The 23,613-nt window shown below is 44.2% G+C and overlaps 1 protein-coding gene across 1 annotated transcript in view; it reads left to right on the plus strand.

The window, feature by feature from the left end:
- The window catches only part of RSPH1 (radial spoke head component 1), an 82,262-nt gene that overhangs the window by 15,503 nt on the left and 43,146 nt on the right, over nucleotides 1–23,613 (plus strand). The window contains exons 3-5 of the mRNA XM_029578959.1: nucleotides 2,678–2,783; nucleotides 5,651–5,741; nucleotides 20,801–20,936. Coding sequence (XP_029434819.1) covers nucleotides 2,678–2,783; nucleotides 5,651–5,741; nucleotides 20,801–20,936 — 333 coding nt within the window. The remainder of the gene's footprint in view (nucleotides 1–2,677; nucleotides 2,784–5,650; nucleotides 5,742–20,800; nucleotides 20,937–23,613) is intronic.

Genomic DNA, 23,613 nt, shown 5'->3' on the forward strand with positions numbered 1-23,613 from the left:
CAGAGGTTGCAGGAAGCCGAGCGAGTTGGTGACGGCAATTGCTTTCTCCCCCCACAGCAAGAGACGGTCTTTGTGCTCAACCAGGTAAGGCTGAGTTCTGGTAATTAAAAAAAAAAAAAAGAGAGAAAAGAAGAAATATGTACAGAGAACTAGCAGGAGGTTTTACTGTGCAGGGCTTCCTTCTCCCACCTGGTCTCCGAGCTTTGCACGCAATTCCAACATTCAACCTGCTCCATGGGAAGTCAAGGGACGTGGGCAGCCTGGCAGGTTCAGCAGCCTCTGTAGTTTAGACCCTGCTCCAAGGCTTTTCGCTGCGTGCAGTGTGGTAGGCTGCAATGGCTTTTCACGCGCTTTCAGAGGCTGCTTTCTACTGGCTTGCCGGTCTGGTGTGTGCGTCTCACCGTGCGTCCAGTTGTGCACCCAGTTTTTGGGTGCACAGTAAAGCCTTGAATTCTGAGCGCCCACGTTAACCACTGCCTAGTGGCCGCGTGCTTTCGTCAGCACTCGGGTTCACTGTGCGCTTGGGTTTTTTGTGCGCTCTCATTTTGGTCTCCTGGGTGGGTGCTGAGGTGGGCGCGCACCAGTATTGGACGCATAATTTTTGGGTGCCTAGTTGAGTATGTGTCTGTGCCACTCGGACTCAGGCAGTGTCCTGGGTAGAACTTAGATTGTTGTCTCCCGTCAACAATTGCCGAGCTGCGACGTGGTCCTCCTTAGACACCTTTTCCAAGTATTATCCCCTGGCTGTTCAGGCCAGGGAGGATGCGGCTTTTGCACATGCGGTTTGGATCACGGGCAGCCTCCCGCTCTATTAGGGAGTAGCTTGGGTACATCCTAATGTTTCTGGATTAATTTGACCAGATGCCAAGAAATACGAAATTCCTTTTCTTTAGGACAGTCAAATGAATCCAGCTTCCCTCCCTTGGCTGCCTATTGATTACATAATGATCCTCCTCTGTTACAGGGATTACTGGTAGGTGTTACTCCAGTCTCTAGACTAGTGATGTTGCATTCTTGTTGGAGTACAATGTTGTCTTTTGGCTGAGTATTGCAATGGTTATCTGTTTTTAATCTTTCTTTTTTTTGTGTTTGCTAGTCTGTCCACAGTTGCTTTTGAAAAGAATACTGGCAGGTTGATGTTACTGCAGGGGTAATATTGTGGTGTCAGTTGACTCTGTCTCCATCTGCTGGTAGGAGTGCATAAACCCACTGGTTCTGGATTCATCTGACTATCCTAAAGAAAAGGAAATGATCAGGTAAGTAGTCATTTCTCATTTTAATGTACATATTACCATTATGGAATTCACACCCTATCAACATTCATGTCTTGCACGGAGCAGTTTCAAGTTTGAGGGGATAGTTTGAATGGGATTGATTTGAGGGAGATTACTCCAATGGGATAGTTTAGGAGTATAATAGGTTTAAGTATTACATTGAATATACCCTATTTTTAAAAAAATTGAACGGATGTTATTTGGAGTGAATGACTCGTGCAGTAATTTTACCCACAGGAAAATACTGCAGTGGTATGGTATCTTTTCCTGTTGTATTTTACTGGGGGGGGGAGTAGCCCAGTATCAGCAAGCAGTGGCATCCCCAGGAGTACGGGTCTGTCATTCCTTAAAAGGGCCCAAAGCCCTGTGTCAGCTCCCCTCCTAAAGTACTGAAAAACCCCAGGGGTCTCCATGGACCCTCTGGAGGCATCCATGGTTTCAGAAAATGTTTTTGCCCAAATTTTAATTGTGGCACAGGCCCTGGTCCCCCAACCTCACTCTTTCATCCAAATAAAGCCAGGACCCTCCACCCTAGCCCCGTTCTGCACCCTCCCTTAATTACCCTGGTGGTCCAGTGGGGTCCCTATGCTCCGAGCCCAACTCCCAGCCCTTCCTTTCCAAAGTTCAAATCTGGCCTCTGGAGGCTGGGACCCCCCCCCCCCCCCCCCCACTCATCAGAGTTGCCCTGGTGGTTGAATGGGGACCTAGAGCACCTTCTAGACTGAATTTGAATTTTGGAATGGAGGTTGTTGGGCCTGGAGCTTAGGGAGCACTCCAGGCTCCCACGACCATCAGGGAGGTGGGTGGGGGGTTCAGGTGAATAAGGTGGGCTCTGGGGGTGGGAGGCCTGGTTTCAGTTGTTTTGGGATGGTTTCTTGGGGCCTTCAGTCCCTTTAAAACAGGGCTCTGGGAGTTTTGGGGCATGTGTTTAACAACCTGAAGCTACAACTCAAGTTATAGCTAACTTCACTTCACTTCAAATAATGCAGCTTGTGAATTTTTTGGCAAGATGCTTTATTTGATTTGCATAGTTTAGGGTATTAATGAGCTCACTAGCATGCATTTACTCATTCAAATACATTAGTGCCATGGCTCAAATAATGCAAGGGCTTTGAAATACTTCACGTTATCCCTGTGTTAGGCCATCTACCACATGAAAAACGCCATTTTTTTGCATGGTAAACTACCCAGCGCGGCTTAATGAATGAGCCCCCAATTTTGTACTTGAGGCAGTGGAGAGTGAAGTGACTTGCCCACGGTCATAAGAAGCATCAGTGGGAGGAGCTTCCCTAGTTCTCAGTTCTCTGCTCTGACCATTGGGCTACTCTGCAAGCTAAAGGGCAAGGAAGTAGGTAAGGAAGAGATCGTGAATGCTGACCTGTTCTGATTCCTTTGTGTTATAGGGAACCTACAGATTTAAAAATGGTGCTCGCTACATTGGAGAATATTTCCATAATAAGAAGTCTGGACAGGGTACCTTTTTGTATCCAGATGGCTCAAAATATGAAGGTAAGGTGTTAAGTGTTCAAACCTGTTTTACTATTTGTAAGTGATGTACTCTAACAGTTCCAATGTTTATCCAAGGACAAGCAGGATGGTAAGTCTCACCAGTGAATAATATCATCCAGCAGAGCTCAGTACAGTGATTTCTTTACATAAAAGCGTCTAGAAATTATTAGCGTGCTCAACTGAGCATGTGCAGTCCAACCAACATCTCATGGAGCCGGTTTGGCCATTTTTTCTAGGGAGCCCCATGGTTAAAATTTTTTACTAAAAACAGTTTTTGCACAGGGCCTTGTGGTTCCACCCCCTCTTAACCTTACTAAAGGTTTTAGTATTCGTTTCCAAGTTTTTTTTTTTCCTATTTTTCACCAGCTGCTGGGTGCATTGACTTTGGTGCGATGAGCAACATCAGTTGGAGTTTCCTCTGCTCTCAGGCAGACCAGCACGCATTAGCGGGTTATGCGCCTCTACCGACAGATGGAGATGGAGTAAAGCTGACGTCATGGACATATAGCCCTGCCCAACATCAGCCCGCCAGTATTATCCCGTTTACAGCAGATGATGGACAATGCATGTCCCTACTGAGGATTGCTTGTAATAATAGGAAGTTCCTCTGTCTTCTGGCAGGTCAGGTCCCACCAGTAGGTTATACACTTCTGCCAGCAGATTGAGACGGAGCAAAAGCTGACAACACGGAGATATAGTTCCACCCCAATATCAGCCGCCAATATTCTCCATCTTCAGCAGATGGTGGACATGCATTTCCCTATGGGGGGATTGCCTGTGAGTAAAAGATAAGGAAAAGAAGGAAGAAGTTCAAAAGGAAGACCAGATGTCTATGTAGCACCACTTGCCTCGAGGTGATACCATTCGGTCCCTCTCTCAGTAGAAGGCCTTCAGTCTGGTAAGACTTTTCAGCTGCTGCGTGCTCTTTCTTTGTGACTGCTTACTTTGAAGACAGGTTTTTCTGATAGCAATCTGTTCGGCATGTCTGGTCTCTGAACCGCAGACTTTCTTGTCGGGAGCCTTGTCTGCGTAAGACTCCAGGAGCGGTATAGATTCAGACTGTGCCCTCTTTTTGCCAAAAGGGGTTTCGTAGTTTAATTTATTCCGTCCATTTCCCTACCCTCCTTGGACAGGGACAGAGATGAAAGTGAGTGCTGTCTTCTAAGTTCCTTGGACGTCAAGCTTCACTTGTTGCAATACTTGGAGATGACTAAATTTGTTTGGAAGTCTAATTTCCTGTTTTGTGCTCCATGGTGGGGGTAAACAGGGAACCCAGGTGACGCGGGCAACGATAGCTTGTTGGGTTAAGGAAGTCATTACAGCTGCCTATGTGGCTGCTGAGGTTCCTTTGCAGAAACTGATTAGACCGCGTTCCACGAGGGCTCAGGCGGTATTGTGTGCGGAACTTCGTTATACTTCCTCTTTTGAAGCCATAAATTATGCCGGTTAATTTTTGTCTGCATGTGTTTTAAAATCAAAAAGTATGTGTGTAAGTTTCAATTGTGCTCTCTGAAGCGCCTCTCACCAGATTGTGTAAATGTATGCAAGTAATCGAGTTGCGCGTGTACTCTTACATCTGCTGATCCCGAGCCTGTCTTTTCACAGCCATTTTCATTGATTACTGTATGTAAATTTACATGGAAAATGTAGTCCTAAAGGGTTATATATTTTCAGGTAATTGTTGAAGTCCTATATTATATATTACAAATTTCAGTTAGTATAGCTGTGTTTAAAAAAGGATTGGATAAGTTCTTGGAGGAGAAGTCCATTACCTGCTATTAAGTTCACTTAGAGAATAGCCACTGCCATTAGCAATGGTTACATGGAATAGACTTAGTGTTTGGGTAATTGCCAGGTTCTTATGGCCTGGATTGACCTCTGTTGGAAACAGGATGCTGGGCCTGATGGACCCTTGGTCTGACCCAGTATGGCATTTTCTTATGTTCTTATGTAAATCTAATTATTTTCCTACCTATATAAAATGAAATTATATATTTTATAACATTTTAGTCATTTCGGTTTTTAATGAATACAATAATGAAAGTATAAAATATATATATTTGTTTGCATAAAATAACTCGCTTTGAGCTTCGGTAAAAAGGCGTGAGCTAAATACAGAAAAAAAATTAAACAAACAACCCTAGTCTAAGAGGCTACAAACACCTTAGTTTTCCTATAAAAGGAAGAACTTCAGGATCTTTAACACCTGTTTGAAGTTACTGATAAAAGGGTCAAAAGTTGCAATGTTGTGTGTGGTTTTTTTTTTTTTTTTTATCGCTGGTAGTTACGTCACTCTTTAGTGAATAGCTGCAGAAGATTTACATTTGTAGTTTAAATTTCAAATCCATTTGTTTGGAAATGAAAATATATCATGCTTGCCTGCATTTTTTTTTTTAAGTATATATCTATATATTTTTGTTCTCTCTCTCTCTCTCAACATGACTTTGTGCTATTGCTCTTTAGTGAATAGGGTGGTAGTTTTATCATGTAATAACTGGCTTTATGAGCTAAATTCATTATTCAGTGGGTTTTTCCAACTAAGGGCCTCATTTACTAAGCATAGTTCCCATAATCATAGAAGTTTGGGATTTGTTGACAAAAGTACAATGTTTCAATGTCCTTCCCCTTGCAGCAGATTAAGTTTTAGCCAGGTAAGGCATTACCTGGCTAAACCTTACCTCCAGATAAGGGAGGTTTTGGCTGGGTGTATTCAGTGGAAGATTATCCCATTTAAATCCCATTGAATATCCCAGCAAAGTTAGTTGGGTAGGTTTAGTGACTAACTTGTCATTGCCCATGTCATTGAAATTTGACCTCCTAATGAATAACCCCTGTCTCTTACGGCAGCATGTTTCTTATAATTTTAGGTGATTGGGCGGATGATCTAAGACAAGGTCAAGGAACCTACTTTTATTCCAATGGCGATACCTATAATGGAGAGTGGTTGACTCATGAAAGGTTTGCATCATTTGCATAAATAATATTCTGTCATCTGCTATATGAACTGTTTCATCGCTTCAGATTAGTGAATGTTTGTTTATTTCTGGAGGATCTTTATATTAAGATAGTTAATTGGTTGGTTATTTATTTGTATAGGCCTTTGTGTAAAAGTGCTTTACAAAGCCTAAGAGAGTACATCTGTCAGTTTTTATGAATGTAAAAATCTAGTTCACGCATATAACCTGTGAACCTGAAAATTAAAAAGGTGATAACGCAGCTTATAAACTAGATAGTTGCTCGGAAGCATATGGTTCGGAACGATGTATCTTTGAAGGATACTAAGAGAACAGGGAAAATAAGGTGTTTCAGTAAATTCCAAAGGGGGATCAGGTGCCTTTAAGTCAAGTGCAGAAAGATTCCAGATTACCCCTATTAGCTGATGAGCAGGTTGTTCATACAAACAAGAAACATATTTAGAAATGTCTGCACACAAATGCTAGAAATCTAAAAAAATAAGATGGGAGAGTTAGCATGTATAACACTGGATGAAGAATTAAATATAATTGGCATCTCAGAGACCTGGTGGAAGGAGGATAACCAACGAGACACTGTGATACCAGGGTACAAATTTTATATCGAAATAATAAGATGGATCAAATTGGTGGAGGGGTGGCACTATGTTAAAGAAAGCATTGAGTCAAACAGGATAAAGTTCTGCAGGAAACAAAATGCAATGTTGAATCTTTATGGATAGAAATTCCAGATGATAAAGGGAATAAAATAGTAATTGTCCACCTGGACAGAATGAACTAACAGACCATGAAATGCTAAAAGAAATTAGGGAAGCTAACAAAATCCACAGCACAGTAATAATGGGTGATTTCAATTACCCTGGTATCGACTAGGTGAATGTTACATTAGGATAGTCTAGAAAAACAAAGTTCCTAGATGAAATAAATGACTGCTTCGTGGAGCAGCTGATACAATAACCAATGAGGAGAAACTATTTTAGACCTAGTTTAACACAGGATTTGGTTCGGGAGGTAAATATGTTGGAGCCACTTGGCAGTAGTGATCACAACATAATCAAATTTGACTTAATAACTGGCGGGAGCACAAAAAAGAAATCTACTATGACAGCATTTAATTTTCAAAACGGTGACTAGGATAAAATGAGGAAAATGGTTATGAAAAAAACTGAAAAGTGCAACTGCAAAGGTTAAGAGTTTAGGCATGGATGTATTCCACTCATTAGAAAAGGTGGAAAGAAGGCTAAATGACTACCAGCACGGTTGAAAGGTGAGGTAAGAGGCTATAATATCTAAAAACATCTTTCAAGAAATGGAAAAAGGATCCCAATGAAGAAAACAGGAAACTGCGTAAGCCGTGGCAAGTCAGATGCAAAGCATTGATAAGAAAGGAAAAGAGAATGAAAAGAAGGTTGCCGTGGAAGCAGAAACTCATAATAAAAACAGTGTCCTGTTGATAGCAGGGCTGAATTGGACAGTTCCCATTATAGCATGGCTCAGGGTCCAGGAGGCGGAGATTCTGAGTAGAATGCAGAGCTTTGCTCTGGTCGGCTGCGCATGCCTTCCCACGCAGAAAAACAGTCTCAGTCTGTTTTTTCCGTGCACGGGATCGCACATGGGGCTTCGTTCTCCTCAAGCTGTACAAAAAACAGAAGAGATAATGTCTGAAAAACCAGGTCCTCGGCCTTCGGTGTTCAAACCCTGCGATTGCGGCAAAATCATGTCCATCTCTGATGGACATGATCGTTGCTATCGGTGCCTTGGGCCCGACCACCAACAAGCCACATGCAAATACTGTGGCAGGATGTCGCAGAGAGCCAGGCGTCAGAGGGCCCAAAAGATCGAAGCCCTCCGAGGGACGCTATCGGGGTCGGATGCCCCACCTTCAGAGGCTCACTAGTCGCCGGGTCCCACTAAGCACAAGACCCCAAAGGTAAGGAGGGCGGCATCCGTAGAACCCTCCACCTCCAGGACTGGGGAATCAATCGGAGGAAGCAGAGCCCGGAATCAAGGCAGTGATAGCCACGACTCGACGGAGCATAATCTGCAACAGCCACAACAAGTCTAAGACACATGGAGCGGGCAACTCGTATAGGCCTGCATCTAATACCTCCGCAGGGGCATCGTCGATGTCAGCACTTAAGTGACACAAGTCAGAGAAGAAATCAAGGCATAAGCATTCACCGGGATCTGCGCACTTGGCAAAGTCGACGCCTTCCATGCGCATGCGACAAAACACTCGCTATAGACGCACAAAACGCCAACGCAAGGTACGTCGATGGCGGCGCAAGGAGGGTCGATATCGACGCAGAAGGCATTGGTGGCAAGACAAAAAGCGTTGGGATCAATGCATCAAACATTGGATACGACGCTTTATGCATCGATTTTGACAAAGCTTGCGTCGACATCGTCGCACACAAAACAATTGACGTCTCAGATGTCTAAGTCAACGCATACAAGCAGTAGGCAGATTCAACTATCATCTGATCTACAACTTGAGATGCATAATCCCATGCAACCAAAAAGGCCATCACCACACATCTCGACTCAGGTCTCCAGAAGGGAAACCCACTCGGAAAGTGGAAAAACGGCAAGGAAAGTGCCAGACTAAGTCGGTTGACACCAACCCGCAATCTTCCCCATCCCTGGGAAGGGAAGTGAGTTTTACCTCACACCATACGAGTAAGAGGCTTTCTGGGTCACGCCTCTCAGACCAATTCATGTCCCCGAGAAGTGAGATTCACCTTCAATCGACACCACAATCTGAGGAGGAGTATATCTGACTTACATCCTCCTCCTCCTCTTCTCCATGGTGGATGTCCACCCTTGATTCTCCAGAATCTACCCAGGGATGGGATGAAACATCACCCCAACAACCAGTCCGGAAGAAAAGAAAGACTGAGTTGGGAAAGGGGAGACCCTTTGCCGCCTCAATCGACGAGACAGGGAAAACCGCAGATGCCGACTCAAACCCGAGAGGCGTTTTTCCAACTATCAATGGCCCTGTTGGGACTCTTTGAAACGCTGCAATCCACGTTTCGACTTCCTTCATCTCCCATGGGTAGCCCATCGCCGGAACAACTGAGGAACCCCTCTCCACCAGTTCCATCCCATCAAACGACCATAGAACTGAACAAGGCCCCATCACCGGCCAGGACAGACTCTGATTCCCCTCCCTCATCACCCACATCGTCGACAGGGTACCCATTGGATCGTCCGGAGGATACACCTGACCCATACTCACCCCCGGAAGACCTCTTATCCAAAATTCCTGAATAAGATTGGGGGGGGGGGAGTTCTCAACCTGCAGGTTCAAAAACTACATGACCCTCGAGCAGAAACACTCAGACTACTCAGGATATTCGATGTACCAGCTGAACCCGCATCACTACCATCCCACAAGTTATTGGATTCAGTCCTGGAAAAATCGTGGGAAACACCCTACACTATTCCACCGGTCTCAAAAAAGACCGTCCTCAAGTTTAGAATGCAGAAGTCACAATTCTATTGTACGCCACAACTACCAACCTCTTCGTTGGTTGTGGAGTCTGCAATGCAGCGAGCCAAATGGTCTAAAATGCACGCGTCTGAACCTCCAGGAAAGGACAACGAATCCTGGATGAGTTTGGGAAAAGGTCGTATCAATCGTCTATGCTGACCTCCAGAATCAGTCAACATCAATTCTACCTGGTCCAATATCTATACGAAAATCTGCAGACACTGAAGGCAGCACTATCCACTCCAGAGTCGCCCTCCATAACTCAACCGATACAAGACCTAGAAGAAGGCATTAGACACCTTCTCCGAATAGTGGCGAGTTGTCGACTTGCACATCCACTTCCGCCATTGCCGCCCGCCAAATGGCCTGGCTCCGCTCCAGCGCCATTAGGGAAGACCTTCATGAGCGGCTAGCGAATTTACCTTGTAGAGTTGACAATCTTTTCGGGGAAAAATTTCAAGAAATTGGCAAATCTGAAAGTCCAGGCAGTGGCTGTCCAATCATTGACACAAACATCAACTTTTACTGCACAACGTAGATATTACTCTACCAATCGCAGACAACAATATCACCGGCGCCCCTATAGACAATATTAATAGTTTCGTCCTATTCCTTACAACCTACAACGGGCAGCACCTCAACCTCCTTCAAGTGAGAAGGGGTAGAGCAAGACCACAGAGAACTCAAGCACAGCAGCCTCAACCGGCGGCCAAAGTGATGCCATCTTTTTAATACAACCACCATCATCACTGCCACTGTACCCACCAGGATGGATCACATTATGCCTAACATGTTGGGAGAAAATAACTAGACTTATGGGTTCTAGAAATCGTAAGACATGGATACCAACAAACCCAATCTTCCCCACCTAATCCCCACGTGAGTTCCATGTCAACAAACTCAATTGGCACAGGAAATTTTGGCCCTCCTCCAACAAAGAGCAATCCAACAAATTCCCATATATGCTCGAAACAAGGGATTCTATTCACCTTATTTCCTGATTCCCAAGAAAACAAGTGGGCAAAGACCAATTTTGGATCTACGAGAGTTTAACAAACACCCAGTCAAAGAAGTTCAAAATGGTGTCCCTAAAAACCATCTTACCACTTCTGCAACCCAAGGACTGGATGTGCTTGATAGATTTGAAAGATGCTTACACCCATATTCCTATCCACCACTCTTTGTGACGGTACCTTTCTTTTCAGTTTTGGGAAAAGCATTTCCAATACAGAGTTCTACCCTTTGGCCTCTCAGCAGCCCCCAGGGTTTTCACCAAATGTATGGCAGTGGTGGTGGCACATCTACGTCAGAAGGGCATCAAAATCTTTCCTTACCTGGAATACTGGCTCATAGTGGCATCCACACTGCAGATTCTCAATGACTGTCTACACTGTTTGTTTGGGAATCACAGTCAACTACCAGAAGTCAAATCTGACTCAGACACAATCTCTTCAGTTCATTGGGGCGCTTCTGGATACAATCCACACCTTTCCTGCCAAAGGATCGAAGACTGGAGATGTGAGGACTCTTCCGCTCCATCCAATTGCTCAAACAACCTTCAGTGCAACAGGTCCTCATCATCCTCTGTCACATGGCGGCAGCCTTTTATACTGTTCAGAACACATGACTGCACATGCGTCAACTACAATGGGGACTCAAACGACAATGGAAACAGCACTCTCAGACCTTAAAGTCACGAGTGACGCTAACTCAATCCATGCTGTAAGATATAGCATGGTAGCTCAAGGAATCAACGCTCAAAGGAACATTGTTCACTACACCTCCCCCACAACATAGTTCTCACCACCGATGCATCTCGCAAGGGCTGGGGAGTGCATTTGGACCATCTGCAAATGCAAGGCCTCTGGTCCCCAGAGGAACAGAACCTGCAAATCAATCTACTCGAGCTCAGAGCGATAAAGAACGGTCTCCGAACATTCCTTCCACACTTAAGAGGGCAGCGAGTCATGGTCTACACCGACAATCAGGTGGTGATGTACTACATCAACAAACAAGGAGGGTCCGGTTCATGGTCCTCTGCAAGGAAACTCTGCAAATCCTGGAACATGTATCACATCACTCAATACGCCTGCAAGCGACATATCTCCCGGACGCCATCAACACTCAAGCAGACTGTCTGAGTCGCATATTCTACCCTCACGAGTGGACACTCAATCAACAAGTGGTAGATACTCTTTTTGAGCACTGAGGGAAACCGATCGACCTCTTCGCGGCAGAACTCAACACGAAAGTCCCTCACTGTACAGTGTGGATCAGCGCTCATCGAATGACGCAGGATGCGTTCCTCCTACCGTGGACGGAACCTCTCATATATACGTTTCCTCCAATACCTCTTATTATAAGAACACTACAAAAATGCATAAGATACGCAGCTCAATTAATTTTGATAGCACCGGTGTGGCCACACCAACCGTGGTACACCCACCTCCTGCACCTATCAATAGCAGATCCAGTATTGCTACCAGACCGCACAGATCTCTTGATGCAGGAACAAGGAACATTGCTCCATCCCATGCACAAATCGCTACACTTGACAGCGTGGAGATTGAGCGGTTCCTCTTGACAGAACAAGGAATCTCTGTGTCCGCTCAATCTATACTTCTAGCCTCAAGGAAACCATCAATCCGACGAAACTATGGCTTCAAATGGAAGAGGTACTCATCCTGGTGTTCTGCTAAAGGGATTTTTGAAACTAAAAATCAGCTTCAATGGGCTGCCCCAAGAACAGACACAGAGGTCCAAATTTAGTACAGACAAATTTTAAGTTTATTATTTAATATTGAAAGCCAATCATATGAGACCTCTGGAAGACCCAGAGTGAGAGCTCCATCTTTTTAAAGTTCTCCATGCATGTCTTAGCGTTTGTCAGTGAGTGCTGACTTTTTATAGGTAAAACAATGAACCCTAATAGGACTTCATAGAGTATCAGACAACCTATGTCTAAGATTCCCTGGTCCCGCCTCCCATATTGAGATCCAATTAGGCCTAGCGGATACCCACGTGTCTGCGGATTACTTTTGGTCGTCCTTTGTTCTGTCAGCCTTTCCAGTCTTTTGATCAGACTCTTAATCTCATGGGGATCTCCAGTTACACTGGGCCCCTCAAGTCGAGACATTCTGTGAGAGCATGGCCTGGTCCATGTGACCTCATGACCCTCCATCATATCTGAATAGGTCTGAATTCATTCCAGATGTCTCCCAGAAGCCATTCAAGCTCGGGTCAGTCTGAGTTCCTTGTATGCCAGAAGTTTGTTAGGCCAGAGACAGAAAAGGATTCTGGATAAGCTGAGTGAACCAAAGTCTGAGCCAAAGTTTTCATGTTAGGCTTCCCATATCTCAGGATCCATCCATTAGACAGTCCAATAGTCTTTCTGGTGAACAATCTTCACTCGTTATACACCACGGGCCTCGCAACTTCGTCTATCAGAGTACATCTCAGTGCGATAGCGGCCTATCACCACCCGTATAGAGGACAGCCCATCTCTGTCCAACCCTGTATGTCCCGTTTTTCTAAAAGGTCTGACTCTCTTATGGCCTCTGGTTTCCAAACCGCCAGTATCTTAATTTAGTACTCGAGCAACTGATGGTAGCTCCCTTTGAACCAACGTACTCTGCGCACATTAAATATCTTACTTGGAAAGTAGTATTCTTCATTGCTTTAACGTCAGCACTCAGAGTTGGTGAACTACAAGCTTTAATGCACTACAGCCCATATATGCAATTCTATCATAACAAGGTAGTACTTCGCACACATCCTTCTTTCCTTCCAAAAGAGGTCACCCAGTCCATCGAACTACCAACATTCTTCCCCAAACCTCATCAAAACGATAGGGAATGATTACTACATACATTGGATTGCAAAAGAGCATTGGCATATTATGAACGCATTCGGAGTCACGAGCGTCCCAATTATTTGTCTCGTTCAACCCGAACGCTTCCGGTCTACCAGTAGTGAAATGGACCATATCCAGCTGGATATCCCAATGCATTCAATTCTGTTACACAAAAAATAACCTAACATTGTCTTCTCAACCTAATACACACCAAGTGAGAGTGGTATCGACTTCCTTTGCACACCTACAACATGTGGCACCCATAGACATTTTGTAAGGCAGCCACCTGGTCTTCAGTACATACGTTCACATCTCACTACTGTCTGGATCAACAGACAACTGACTATGCTAAACGCGGATGAGTCATTTTGCAAACCATGATAGCCTGAGCTTGTAACTGACTATCCACAATTTTAGATCACGCATAATAACTTCCTAACCATACGACGGCATGATCGGGAGCTTAGGACTCCCATGACAGCATGGCTAATTCAACCCTGCTATCAACGGGGAAAAAGCAAGTTTGCTTACTGTAAACAGTGTTTCCATAGATAGCAGGATGAATTAGCCATGCTGACCCACCTCCCTGGATAGTCGGCAACTTATGTTCATGAACTACTAAATCACAGACTGAGGAGAGACTGTTTTTCTGCGTGGGAAGGCACGTACAGCTGCACAGAGCAAAGCTCTGTATTCACTCAGAAGCTCTGCCTCCTAGGCCCTGATGGACAGTTCACATGACTTCATAAGTATATATATAAAAAGGATTCAAGGGGTGATCTAGGAAATTAGACATCTGTGCCAGGCAAAATGGTAGAAACTGTCATAAAGAACAAAATTGCTGAACATATAAATAAGCTAGTTTAATGGGACAAAGCCAACATGGATTTAGCCAAGGGAAGTCTTGCCTCACAAACTTACTAGTTTTTTTGAAGGCATAAATATGTGGCTAAAGATGAACCAGTTGATATACTGTATCTGGATTTCCATAAAGAACTTGCCAAAGTCCCTCATGAGAGACTTCTTAGGAAACAGTCATAGGATAGCTTGTAGTGTCCTATTCTGGATTGCCAACTGGCTAAAAGATTGAAAACAGAGTAGGGCTAATGAGTTAAATTTTCCCAGTGGAAAAAAGTGAATAGTGGAGTGCCCCAGGGTTCTGTTCTGGGACCAATGCTTTTTAGTATATTTTTATAAATGATTTGGAAATGGGAACAAGTGATGTCATCAAATTTGCCACGGACATAAAATTAATCAAAGTCGTTAAATCACAAGAGGATTGTATCTATTTGAGCAAGAAATTAAAACCCCTGGATTTGGTAACAGGGGGCGGTCCTGTGATAGCTGGCAGCGATCGCTGCCAGCTTTCACGCAGAATAACTACACCATAAAAAGTGTAGTTATTTGGCACGAAACTGGCGGCAATAAGGAATCTTACCTTTCGCCGCCAGCGATGTGTCCGCAGCATCGGCCCTGGTGCTGCGCAGACTCTGCCCCGAGCTAGCTATCGCACATGAAAAGACTTTTTGCGTTTGAAAAGTCCCTTTTCGTGTGCGATGGTGTTAGAGAATGACCCCCCCTTAGTCAGATAACTCACAAGTTATCCATCTAAATGGCAAGTTTTGAATATCCCCCTTGCTTACCTGACTAAAGTTAGTTGGATAAGTCATTATCTAGCTAAGATGTAGCCAAATAAGAAAAAGGTGTTTTGGAGGAGTTCAGGGATGGGTTTGAGTTATCTGGCTAACTCTGATATTTGGAGTTATTCAGCTAACTCAAGTCCTGCCTGAGAGCAATCCTAAAGTTACCTAGCTCTGTGTGGCTGGATAACTTTATCCTTATCTGGCTATATTCAAAAGAAGATAGCTGGATAAGGGGAGCTGCAGAACCAGAAAAGAACAAATTTTGTGAGTCTAGTGGCCTGAATAACAATCCCCCCCCCCCCCCACCCAAGCTGGTTGAGCATTCCCTCTAAAGGGATTTTAAAATGTTTTTAAAAAGTGGTCTGAAGTACAGAAAATAAAACATTATGGTCCCAAGATGGCGGCATGATCAGACGTGGTGAAAGTCACTCCTCAAACGTTCTATTTTACTTGTGGAAGATGCCTCCTAAAAGGAAAGGAAAAGTTCGTGTTTACCCTCTGGACACAGCTTTACCGTCAGGTCAGAGAGTGATTGACTCGTACACGCCTGGCTCGGCAGAAGAGAGGGGTAGACTTGTCCCTGCTGTGGTGACCGGTGAGGGAGCACCGGAGCCGCCTGGGGAGATCACCAAGTCCCCCGGATTATCGACCAGTGCCAATTCCAGTGCCTGCCGCACCTCCCCATGGCCCCGCGCAGATTGATGACATCACCCCCGTGACAGAAGGCTGTTCCCTCAGCTTTCCTCTAGCTTGCTGGAGACAGCACTGCCAGCAGAGGCTGTGGAGTCTGCGCTACCCCCAACACCGGTGGAGTCGCAGGAGAAGCAAGAAAGAACCTTTGCTCTCTGCGGTGGGAATTCCTGGAGCGGATGGCTTCGTTACTAGGGGTGAGGTTTTTCAACCACCTCCTAAACCAGCTGTAGTAACAGCTGAAGCATTATGGGACCTTGAGGCAAGTTTTGTGGGTTTGGTAAAGGATTGCCAAAACAAAATAGACTTTGACAACAAATGTACAGTCCCTTAATACAAATTTAGGAGGCCAAATTCTGGATCTCAGGAAGCGTGCGGAGTCTTCGAAGCAAGCCATGTCTCAAGCTCAGACTTGCAACTTTAAATTGGTGAAAGACTTTGGAAATTGCTCTCCTAGATTGGACTTTCTGGAAAACTATTCTAGGCATCTAAATTTACGTTTTTAAAATTTTCCTAGAGTGCTGGGTCAGGATATTCACAGCACTCTAAAAATGTTTCTCCTTGAAAATTTAAAATTTGAAATAGATAATACTTTATTTACTAAGGGAATCTTTTTTTTTTTTTTTTCTTTCCAACACTAGTAAAAATTCTAAAGAGAGCCATACTGAAGCCCTAGCCAATCTGACCCAGTTTTTGGAAGATTCAACCACTGAGATTATTGACAGATCAACCCTTCTTGTGTCTTTTGTGGCGGGATATGATTTAAATGAGGAGATATTTAAAAAATCTCTCAAACCTTTTATGGTCAAGTTGTATGAATATTTCCGGATTTTTTTTTTTTTTTTCTAGGGCAACTCAAATGAGAGATTTTCTCAATATGAGACCTCAGGTTATATCTTTGGGATATATATTTGTTTTGAGGTATCCTTGTAGATGTGGTGTTCGTGATAAAGATGAAGGTTTTGTATTTGCTGGAACAACTAAAATCCTTTATAAATGCCAGGAGTATGTCCATCTCTGCCTGGGGAAACAGATTCCTAGATAATCCATTAAAAGTATTTCTGAGACAGTTAAGCCTGTTTCTAATGATATTTACTTCTGTTTTTTCTCTCAATATTATGGGACCTTCCTGATTTACCTTTAAGAAAAGTGATGTAACTTGTATAATTATTTCTTATGGTATTATATTTTTCATGTTTACCTCTTAATTGAGACATCATTTTATGTTTTGTAGTAAGAAGTATTCTTGCTCTATCTGTAAAATTAATAAAAAGTAAATTAAAAAAAATAAAGTGGTCTGGCACCAGCCTGCTCCCCTGGTTGCACGTTACTTGTGTTAAAATACCCCTCCTCGGGCTTCCCTCTATATGCCAACCCTAACCCTGCCCAGTATATTTAATTTTGCCATTCTTCAGCCTGGGTCACTGTATGTAGTGACCGTGATCCGGGCTGAAAAATGGCAAAATGAAAAGTACTGGGAAGTTGGGAGGGTTAGGGTTGGTGGGGGATACTTTTAACAGGTGGGGGCTAGCCCGAGGAGGGGCCATAATATTAATTTTTTAAAACTCCCTTTAAAAAGGGGTTTGGGGGGCTGCATATTCAGCTGAATATTCAGGCTGCTAAGCCACAAAGTAGATTTTTATTTTGGTACTGCAGCTCCTCTTAACTGGTTATATTCTTTTGATTATAGCCAGTTGAGGCTAAAGTTATTCGGCCACACGAGGCTGGATAACTGAAAACCTAACTGGCAATACTCAAAAGATAGCTGGCTAGTTTTAAATATTATAGGAGAAAATAAGAGGTTGCCAAACATTGATAGCACTACAGAAAACCCTAAAAAAGGGAATTGTGTAGTACGAATACAAAAATTTTATATTTAAAAACAATTATTTAATTATACATAACAATAGTTTAAATCAACTTAGAAAGTCTATACAAAATGCTGAGTCACTATCCAAGTGGCTATTGGTGGCCCATCAGGAGCTGCTGCAAATAGAGCTCTCCTCCTTACAGGCCAATGCAATTGAGTCCATTCCACCAGGGCAAAAAGGGCAAGGATTCTCCTCCAAGTACTTCCTTATCCCAAAGACGTCAGGGGGATTCAATCTGTGCATGCATCCTAAGTTCCTCTCCTCTTTCACCTTAGCCAGTTAATCGCCTTTACAACATTCATCCTCAGACCTCATGTCTACAAAGGTGAACCTATGCTACACTGTTTGGGCTGCAGGATTGCCCTGGCCTTCTGTCTGGATGGACTGAAACCCTTTGAAAGTGCACCCAACTTTGTCATTTTTGACACCAACAACCCTGGAATTGCCATCACCAAATGCACCATTTATAATTGACTAGCAGATGGCATCTCCTGTTATGGCCAAGCAGGCTGTAATCTGATGGATCATGTCAAGACTCATAAAGCCATGGAGGCATTGATAGCCCTCCTAAGATCTGCAAGTCTGTGATGTGGCGCTCTCTTCACACATTCACACTGGGCAGGTACTGCCGATGCAGGTTTGGCCAGTCTGTTCTGAGGTGTCTCCATCCACCTAGGGCCTGTTTATTTTGGTTCCAGGCTGCCCCGTTTAGTTTTTTTTCCCAATGGCAAGGTTTTGGATTTTTCCATGTTTTTGTTTGGGGCAATCTGTAGCTAAGTATGCCCCATGTGTGAGGAGTGCCACTCCTAGTTGTTGAAGAAAGCAGAGTTGGTTATCTGTAGCAGGTGTTCTCAGAGGACAGCAGAATGTCAGGCCTCATAAAACCAACCCCATTTCCCCTTGGACTTGGTTTTTCTAAGTTTAAACTGAAGGGCTCCCACGTGGATGTGTGGCAGTATTGCGTGCTTAAAAGGTTCTAGAAATTTTAAATCTAACTTCTGCGCTGAACTCGGATGTCACCATGTGTGAAGACTGAGATCCTGCTGCCCTCAAAGAACATCTGTTGGATGTAAGCAACTCTCTCTTCATGGTAGGAAATCATTAGTAGACCTTGTTGGGCATTCAAACAAATGGGCAGAGTCTAAGGGGTCAGAGGTGTTGGGGGCGGATTGGCCTATCGGGGGGAGCGGGCTTCCCCCGGTGGGCCGGTCGCTCCCATCACAATTTTTATTTTTTTTTAAACTTCCCGGCCAAAGACAAGAAGAGGGTCTGCTGGTGGTGCGGCCCGAAGAGAAACCTGTGTGCAGGGCCGGTGGAAGCACTAGGCCTGGGCATGGGCCGCCGCAAGCAGTGGTATCCCGAGGGGAGCCAATGCTCCCAGGCGCAGGGAGGCTCATGCGGCGCTGCGACAGGCAGATCGGCAGGGCTGTGGTGAGGCTCACGTCACCAGGGCCCGAAGAAAAAGATTGTGTTTAAACGCGCTGATGCTCCTCCTCCTTCCTGCCTGCGCGGCCCCGGAAGCGGAGCCGTGTAGGCAGGAAGGAGGAGAAGCATCAGCGCGTGCCGAAGAGGAGCAGCGCTTACGGGCCGCCGAGAAGAGGAAGAGGCCCGGTAGCAGGGCCGCTGCAGAGCCCATCCTGCGGCAATGCGCGAAGAGGAGGCCCAGAGGTGAGAGAGAGGCTGAGGGTCTGTAGAGGGTGTGTGCGTGTGTGTATGAGATGAGTTGAGAGATTGTGTGTGAGAGTGAGGACCTGAATGTTTGCAGAGACAGCATGTGAGAGCCTGTGTGTGAGAGAGAGAGAGACAGCATGTGCCAGTGAGAGACTGTGTATGAATGATTTTATATGAGAGAGCCTGTGTGTGTGTGTGAGAGAGAGAGAGAAAGAAATGCATGTGAGAATGAGAATCTGACTGTGTGTTTGAGGGAAGAAGATGGCGAGAAGAAACAGAAAAAATATAAAAGGAATTGGCAAAAAAAGAAAGGGAAGGTGGAAAAAAAATAGCCTGTGACCAACCGATTAGAAAACTAAGATCAGACAGCAAAGGAAAAACAATAAATTACTTTTTACTGATTGGCACATGTAATCTTTGGGAATGTGCAAGAATAGCACTTTCTCTACGGATCTCACAATGTACGAGATCAGCATGGAGAAAGTGGAAGCCCACGGGGCCTGCACAGAGGAGGCAGCAGAATGGGCTTCAGTGTCAGTAGCAGCAATCGGCACCTCCCCAATAGCCATGTGGCAGCAGTGATAGTGGCAGCAGAGAAATGAGAGAAGTTCTGAGGTTGCTGGCAAAAGAGAGGGGGGGTCTGCCTTTAGTGTGTGCATGTAAATGCATGAGTGCCTGCCTGGGGGTCTGTGTGTGTGAGAATGAATGTATGCATGCCTGGGGGATGGGGAGGGAGTGGTGGGAAAATGCATGGGAGCCTGCCTGGGGGTCAGTGTGTGTGTGTGTGTGTGAATGACTGGGAGCTTGTCTAGGTATGTGTGTTTGTGTGTATGTGAGGGAGTCAGTGAGTGAGAGCATGAGTGTGTATGAGAAAATCCAAGGGAGTAAGAGTTTGTGTGTGGAGGGGGAGAGAGTGTCTTAGAGCCTGAGCGTGTGTCAGTGTCAGTGAGAGCGAGAGGTTATGGTGGGTATAAGAGCATGAATGTGTATGTATGTGACAGTGTATGTGTGAGAGAGAGAGGATAACCTCCTAATCCTCGACAATATCAGGGTGACTGGAAATCAAGAGCTCCCACAGACGAGAACAGCAGGGGCTTTTTAAAATCCTTATTAGTTTTAATTATTGAATATTATTTGATGTCTGCTCTTTTTTAAATATTTTATTGGTGTTTATATACAAATTTTTGAAAATTTCCCTGAGTTAAATTACTGGAGGTTCTATTCATCAGCAGTTTTGAAATATATATTTTTAGTATGATGTTTTATAGTTCTTGATTTTATTGTTTGATGTTTTATGAGGAATGATGGTATTTTCTGTTTTTCCATTGCTGCATTACATACAGTCTTACTTGTTGTGATTTCCAGTTCAGTTTGTGTGTGCATTTCTGTGTATATTTTATGGTCCCTTTATTCTGTATTTGGTGACTCACCAAATTGTATGTGTAATTGGATACCCATGGGCCAGTATGGAGAGAAATCCCCCGGGCCACTATTTTCCCACATTCCGCCCCTGAGAGGTGTCTAAGTTTTTTTTTTTTTGTTTTTTTTTTTGCTATGTTTTAAACTCATTGAAACAATTTACATCTTTTATTTCAGATTATTCCAATTCATCATAATATAACAGAACAAAATAGTATTGTGTTTTGATTTTTCCTGTTATCAGTCTGTTTTCAGCTTTCAGTTTTTCTACTAATAATAAGGTTTTTTGTCTATCAGGATTTCAGTCTAATTCTGATGATTGTGTAATAAATGACAATATTCGATAAAATGCAAACTGGCATGCAATATATAGAAATTTGTAAATTTGTTTTATTTCTTCAGACATGGACAGGGTATATACACCTATGCAGCTACTGGCTCAAAATACATGGGTACCTGGGTATATGGAAAACAGCAAGGACCAGGCGACCTTGTCCATCTGAACCACAAGTACCAGGGCAACTTTGTTAATAACATTGTAAGTATGTTATCAGCTTTCCATCGCCACACTTGCCTGAGAATTCAGTCTCTCTGGTCAGGTGAGGCATCGCCACTTGATGCTGTCACAAGTCTGCTAGTTTTTCACGAGTTACTTGTATGCAGTTGCATGCAAAAATTGGGTACTCCTGGTCAAATTGTATGTTTCAATGAATCTTTTTTTTTTTTTTTTTTTGTAATATTTGTTTTTACTGGGCAAACAGGTAATAACATTGCAGCAATCCAAAAAAAAACAGAGTTACAAATAACCAGCCCGCTTCACCCAAGCCTTTTATCCCAATGGAACAATAGAGATCTAACAATATAAACTCAAAACGCAAACGTTCCCCCCACCCCCCTCCCCCCGGTAGAGAGCCGTTAAGTCTCCAATTTGGAAAGTAAGAGAAAACAGTGTACTGAGGCAAAACAGTCGAATACCACCGACCAAAGCATAAGCATCAGTCCTCCCAGTAGGACCCACCCCCAAAATGTCTCATGTAACAGTTGATGTAGGCCGGTCACCGCTGGTCAGTGGGGCAGAAAGTCGAACTGTCAAAGATAATGTCTCATAGTAGGAAGCCCAAATGTCATGAAAAACTTGCTTCTTCCGTGGGGAGAAGTGTTTGTACATAGAGCCATACTCCATTTGGTACAACTCGGTGAGTTTGGAAGACCATAGACTCAAAGATGGTGAATCCATATCCAACCACTTCAGGAGAATACATTTTTTTGCGATTAGGCAAGCTTTCGCGATAAACAGCAAATTGTCCACATTCAGGCTCTCATCACCAACATCATTGTTCAGCAGGCATAACGAGCAAGACCAGTGAACCTCCAGCCTGAAGATAGTTGAGAGGGCTCCACGAACAGCTTCCCAGAAGTCTCTAATAGCCGGGCAGTCCCACAGACAATGTATCAAGGTAGCAACAGGAGCAGAGCATTTTAGACATCTTGCAGAGAGAATAGACCCCATATGAAAAGCCCTTGCAGGGGAAACTATAATCCTGTGAAAAATACGTTGTTGTAGTTCCCGGAGAGCCACATTAATAGTAATGGAAAAGATGGAGAGGTAAGAGTTCTTAAGCATGTGTACCTGTAGCTCCTCATGACAATCTCGGGACCATTTGGGGAGAAGCCTCTGGAAAATTCGGTACGGTTGCACCACAAGATAAAACGAGTATAAACATGACAATGTACCTTTACGCATTTGTAAACAAGAAATTAAGTCAGTGTACATTGGACTAGACAATTTTTCCCCATCAGCTCCCAGAGCAGCGGTAACTCCCGCTCGAACATAACCATAGAGCAAGAATTGATCAGGCCGAAAGCCCAAATTGGTCTGACATTGATTAAACGAGTATGGTTGGCCCGTTGGAAGGTCTATAAAAGCTCCAAGGGGCCAATTTGGAGCAAAGGAGAACCGGTGGTGAGAAGGCAACATCAAAAGGGAGGTTGGGGAGGACCCCCGCAAAGGGAACTGAGGGGATACTATGGGAGACAATCCCATAAGAGTCCGCGTCCTCCTCCACACCTTTCTAACAGTGGTGACCAGTGTAAATTTAATATGCAGATTCTGAAAACTCTGTGACTGAGCATGTAAAATATAACTTGGGTCGTAAGGAATACACATCATGCGTATCAGTTCGGGAGCCGTGTACTCCGAGGTGCCAAAAAGCCAGTCTCCCAAAAATCTAAGGTTAGCCGCTAAAGAGTAGAGGTAAAAATTGGGAAGAGCATAGCCCCCTTGTACCCGGGGAGCCATGAGAGTCTGATAGGAGAGTCGGGCTCTTTTATCTTTCCATAAAAATTTACGTAGTGCAGACTGCAATTTATGGCCATCCCGCCCTAGAATAAGGAAAGGCAACATTAAAAGCTTGTATAATAAGAGGGGAGCAATAACCATCTTTACCAGTGCAATCCGGCCTTGCAAAGAAATAGGAAGTGAATGCCAGCCCTTCATTTTATGTAGCATCTTTTTGATAGTGGGGGGTATATTTAGAGCGTACCATCGTTTTGGGTCTGGATGTATATTTATCCCCAAATATTTAATGGTATCATCTGCCCATTTTACGGGAAAACTGTCCCAAGTATTACGTAGGTGCCCCCCAACATCCAAAGCCTCCGTCTTATCTAGGTTTAGTTTAAAGCCAGACAGAGACTGGTAGACCCGAAAAATGTCCAGGGCTGCAGGGAGAGCCTGCCTGGCATTAGAAAGTAGTAATAGAATGTCATCAGCAAATAATAAAGTAAGATAAGAGCTGGTTCCCACTGGGACACCCGTGACAGCAGGTGTAACCTTCAATTTACAAACCAGAGGCTCAACAGTCAAAATAAATAATAACGGGGATAGGGGACACCCCTGCCGCGTGCCCCGTTGCAAGGTAAACTCTTCCGACAGGTCGCCATTGACCAAGATGCGGGCTGTAGGATTCGAATATAGCAACATAATATAATCATAAATCCTCCCCACAAAGCCCATCCTAGTAAGAACTTGTTGAAGAAAAGGCCAAGTGACTCTATCAAAAGCCTTTTCTGCGTCACACGTAACCACTAATGGGTCTGTAACCCTAGAAGCCGAGCAAAGCTCCAAAGCAGTTAAGACTTTATGGATGTTAACCGTAGAGCGTCTGCCAGCCACAAAGCCCACTTGGTCTGGGGAAATCAATAGTGGAAGAAAA

The sequence above is a fragment of the Rhinatrema bivittatum genome, chromosome 15 (assembly GCF_901001135.1).
Source record: "Rhinatrema bivittatum chromosome 15, aRhiBiv1.1, whole genome shotgun sequence".
Lineage (NCBI taxonomy): Eukaryota > Metazoa > Chordata > Amphibia > Gymnophiona > Rhinatrematidae > Rhinatrema > Rhinatrema bivittatum.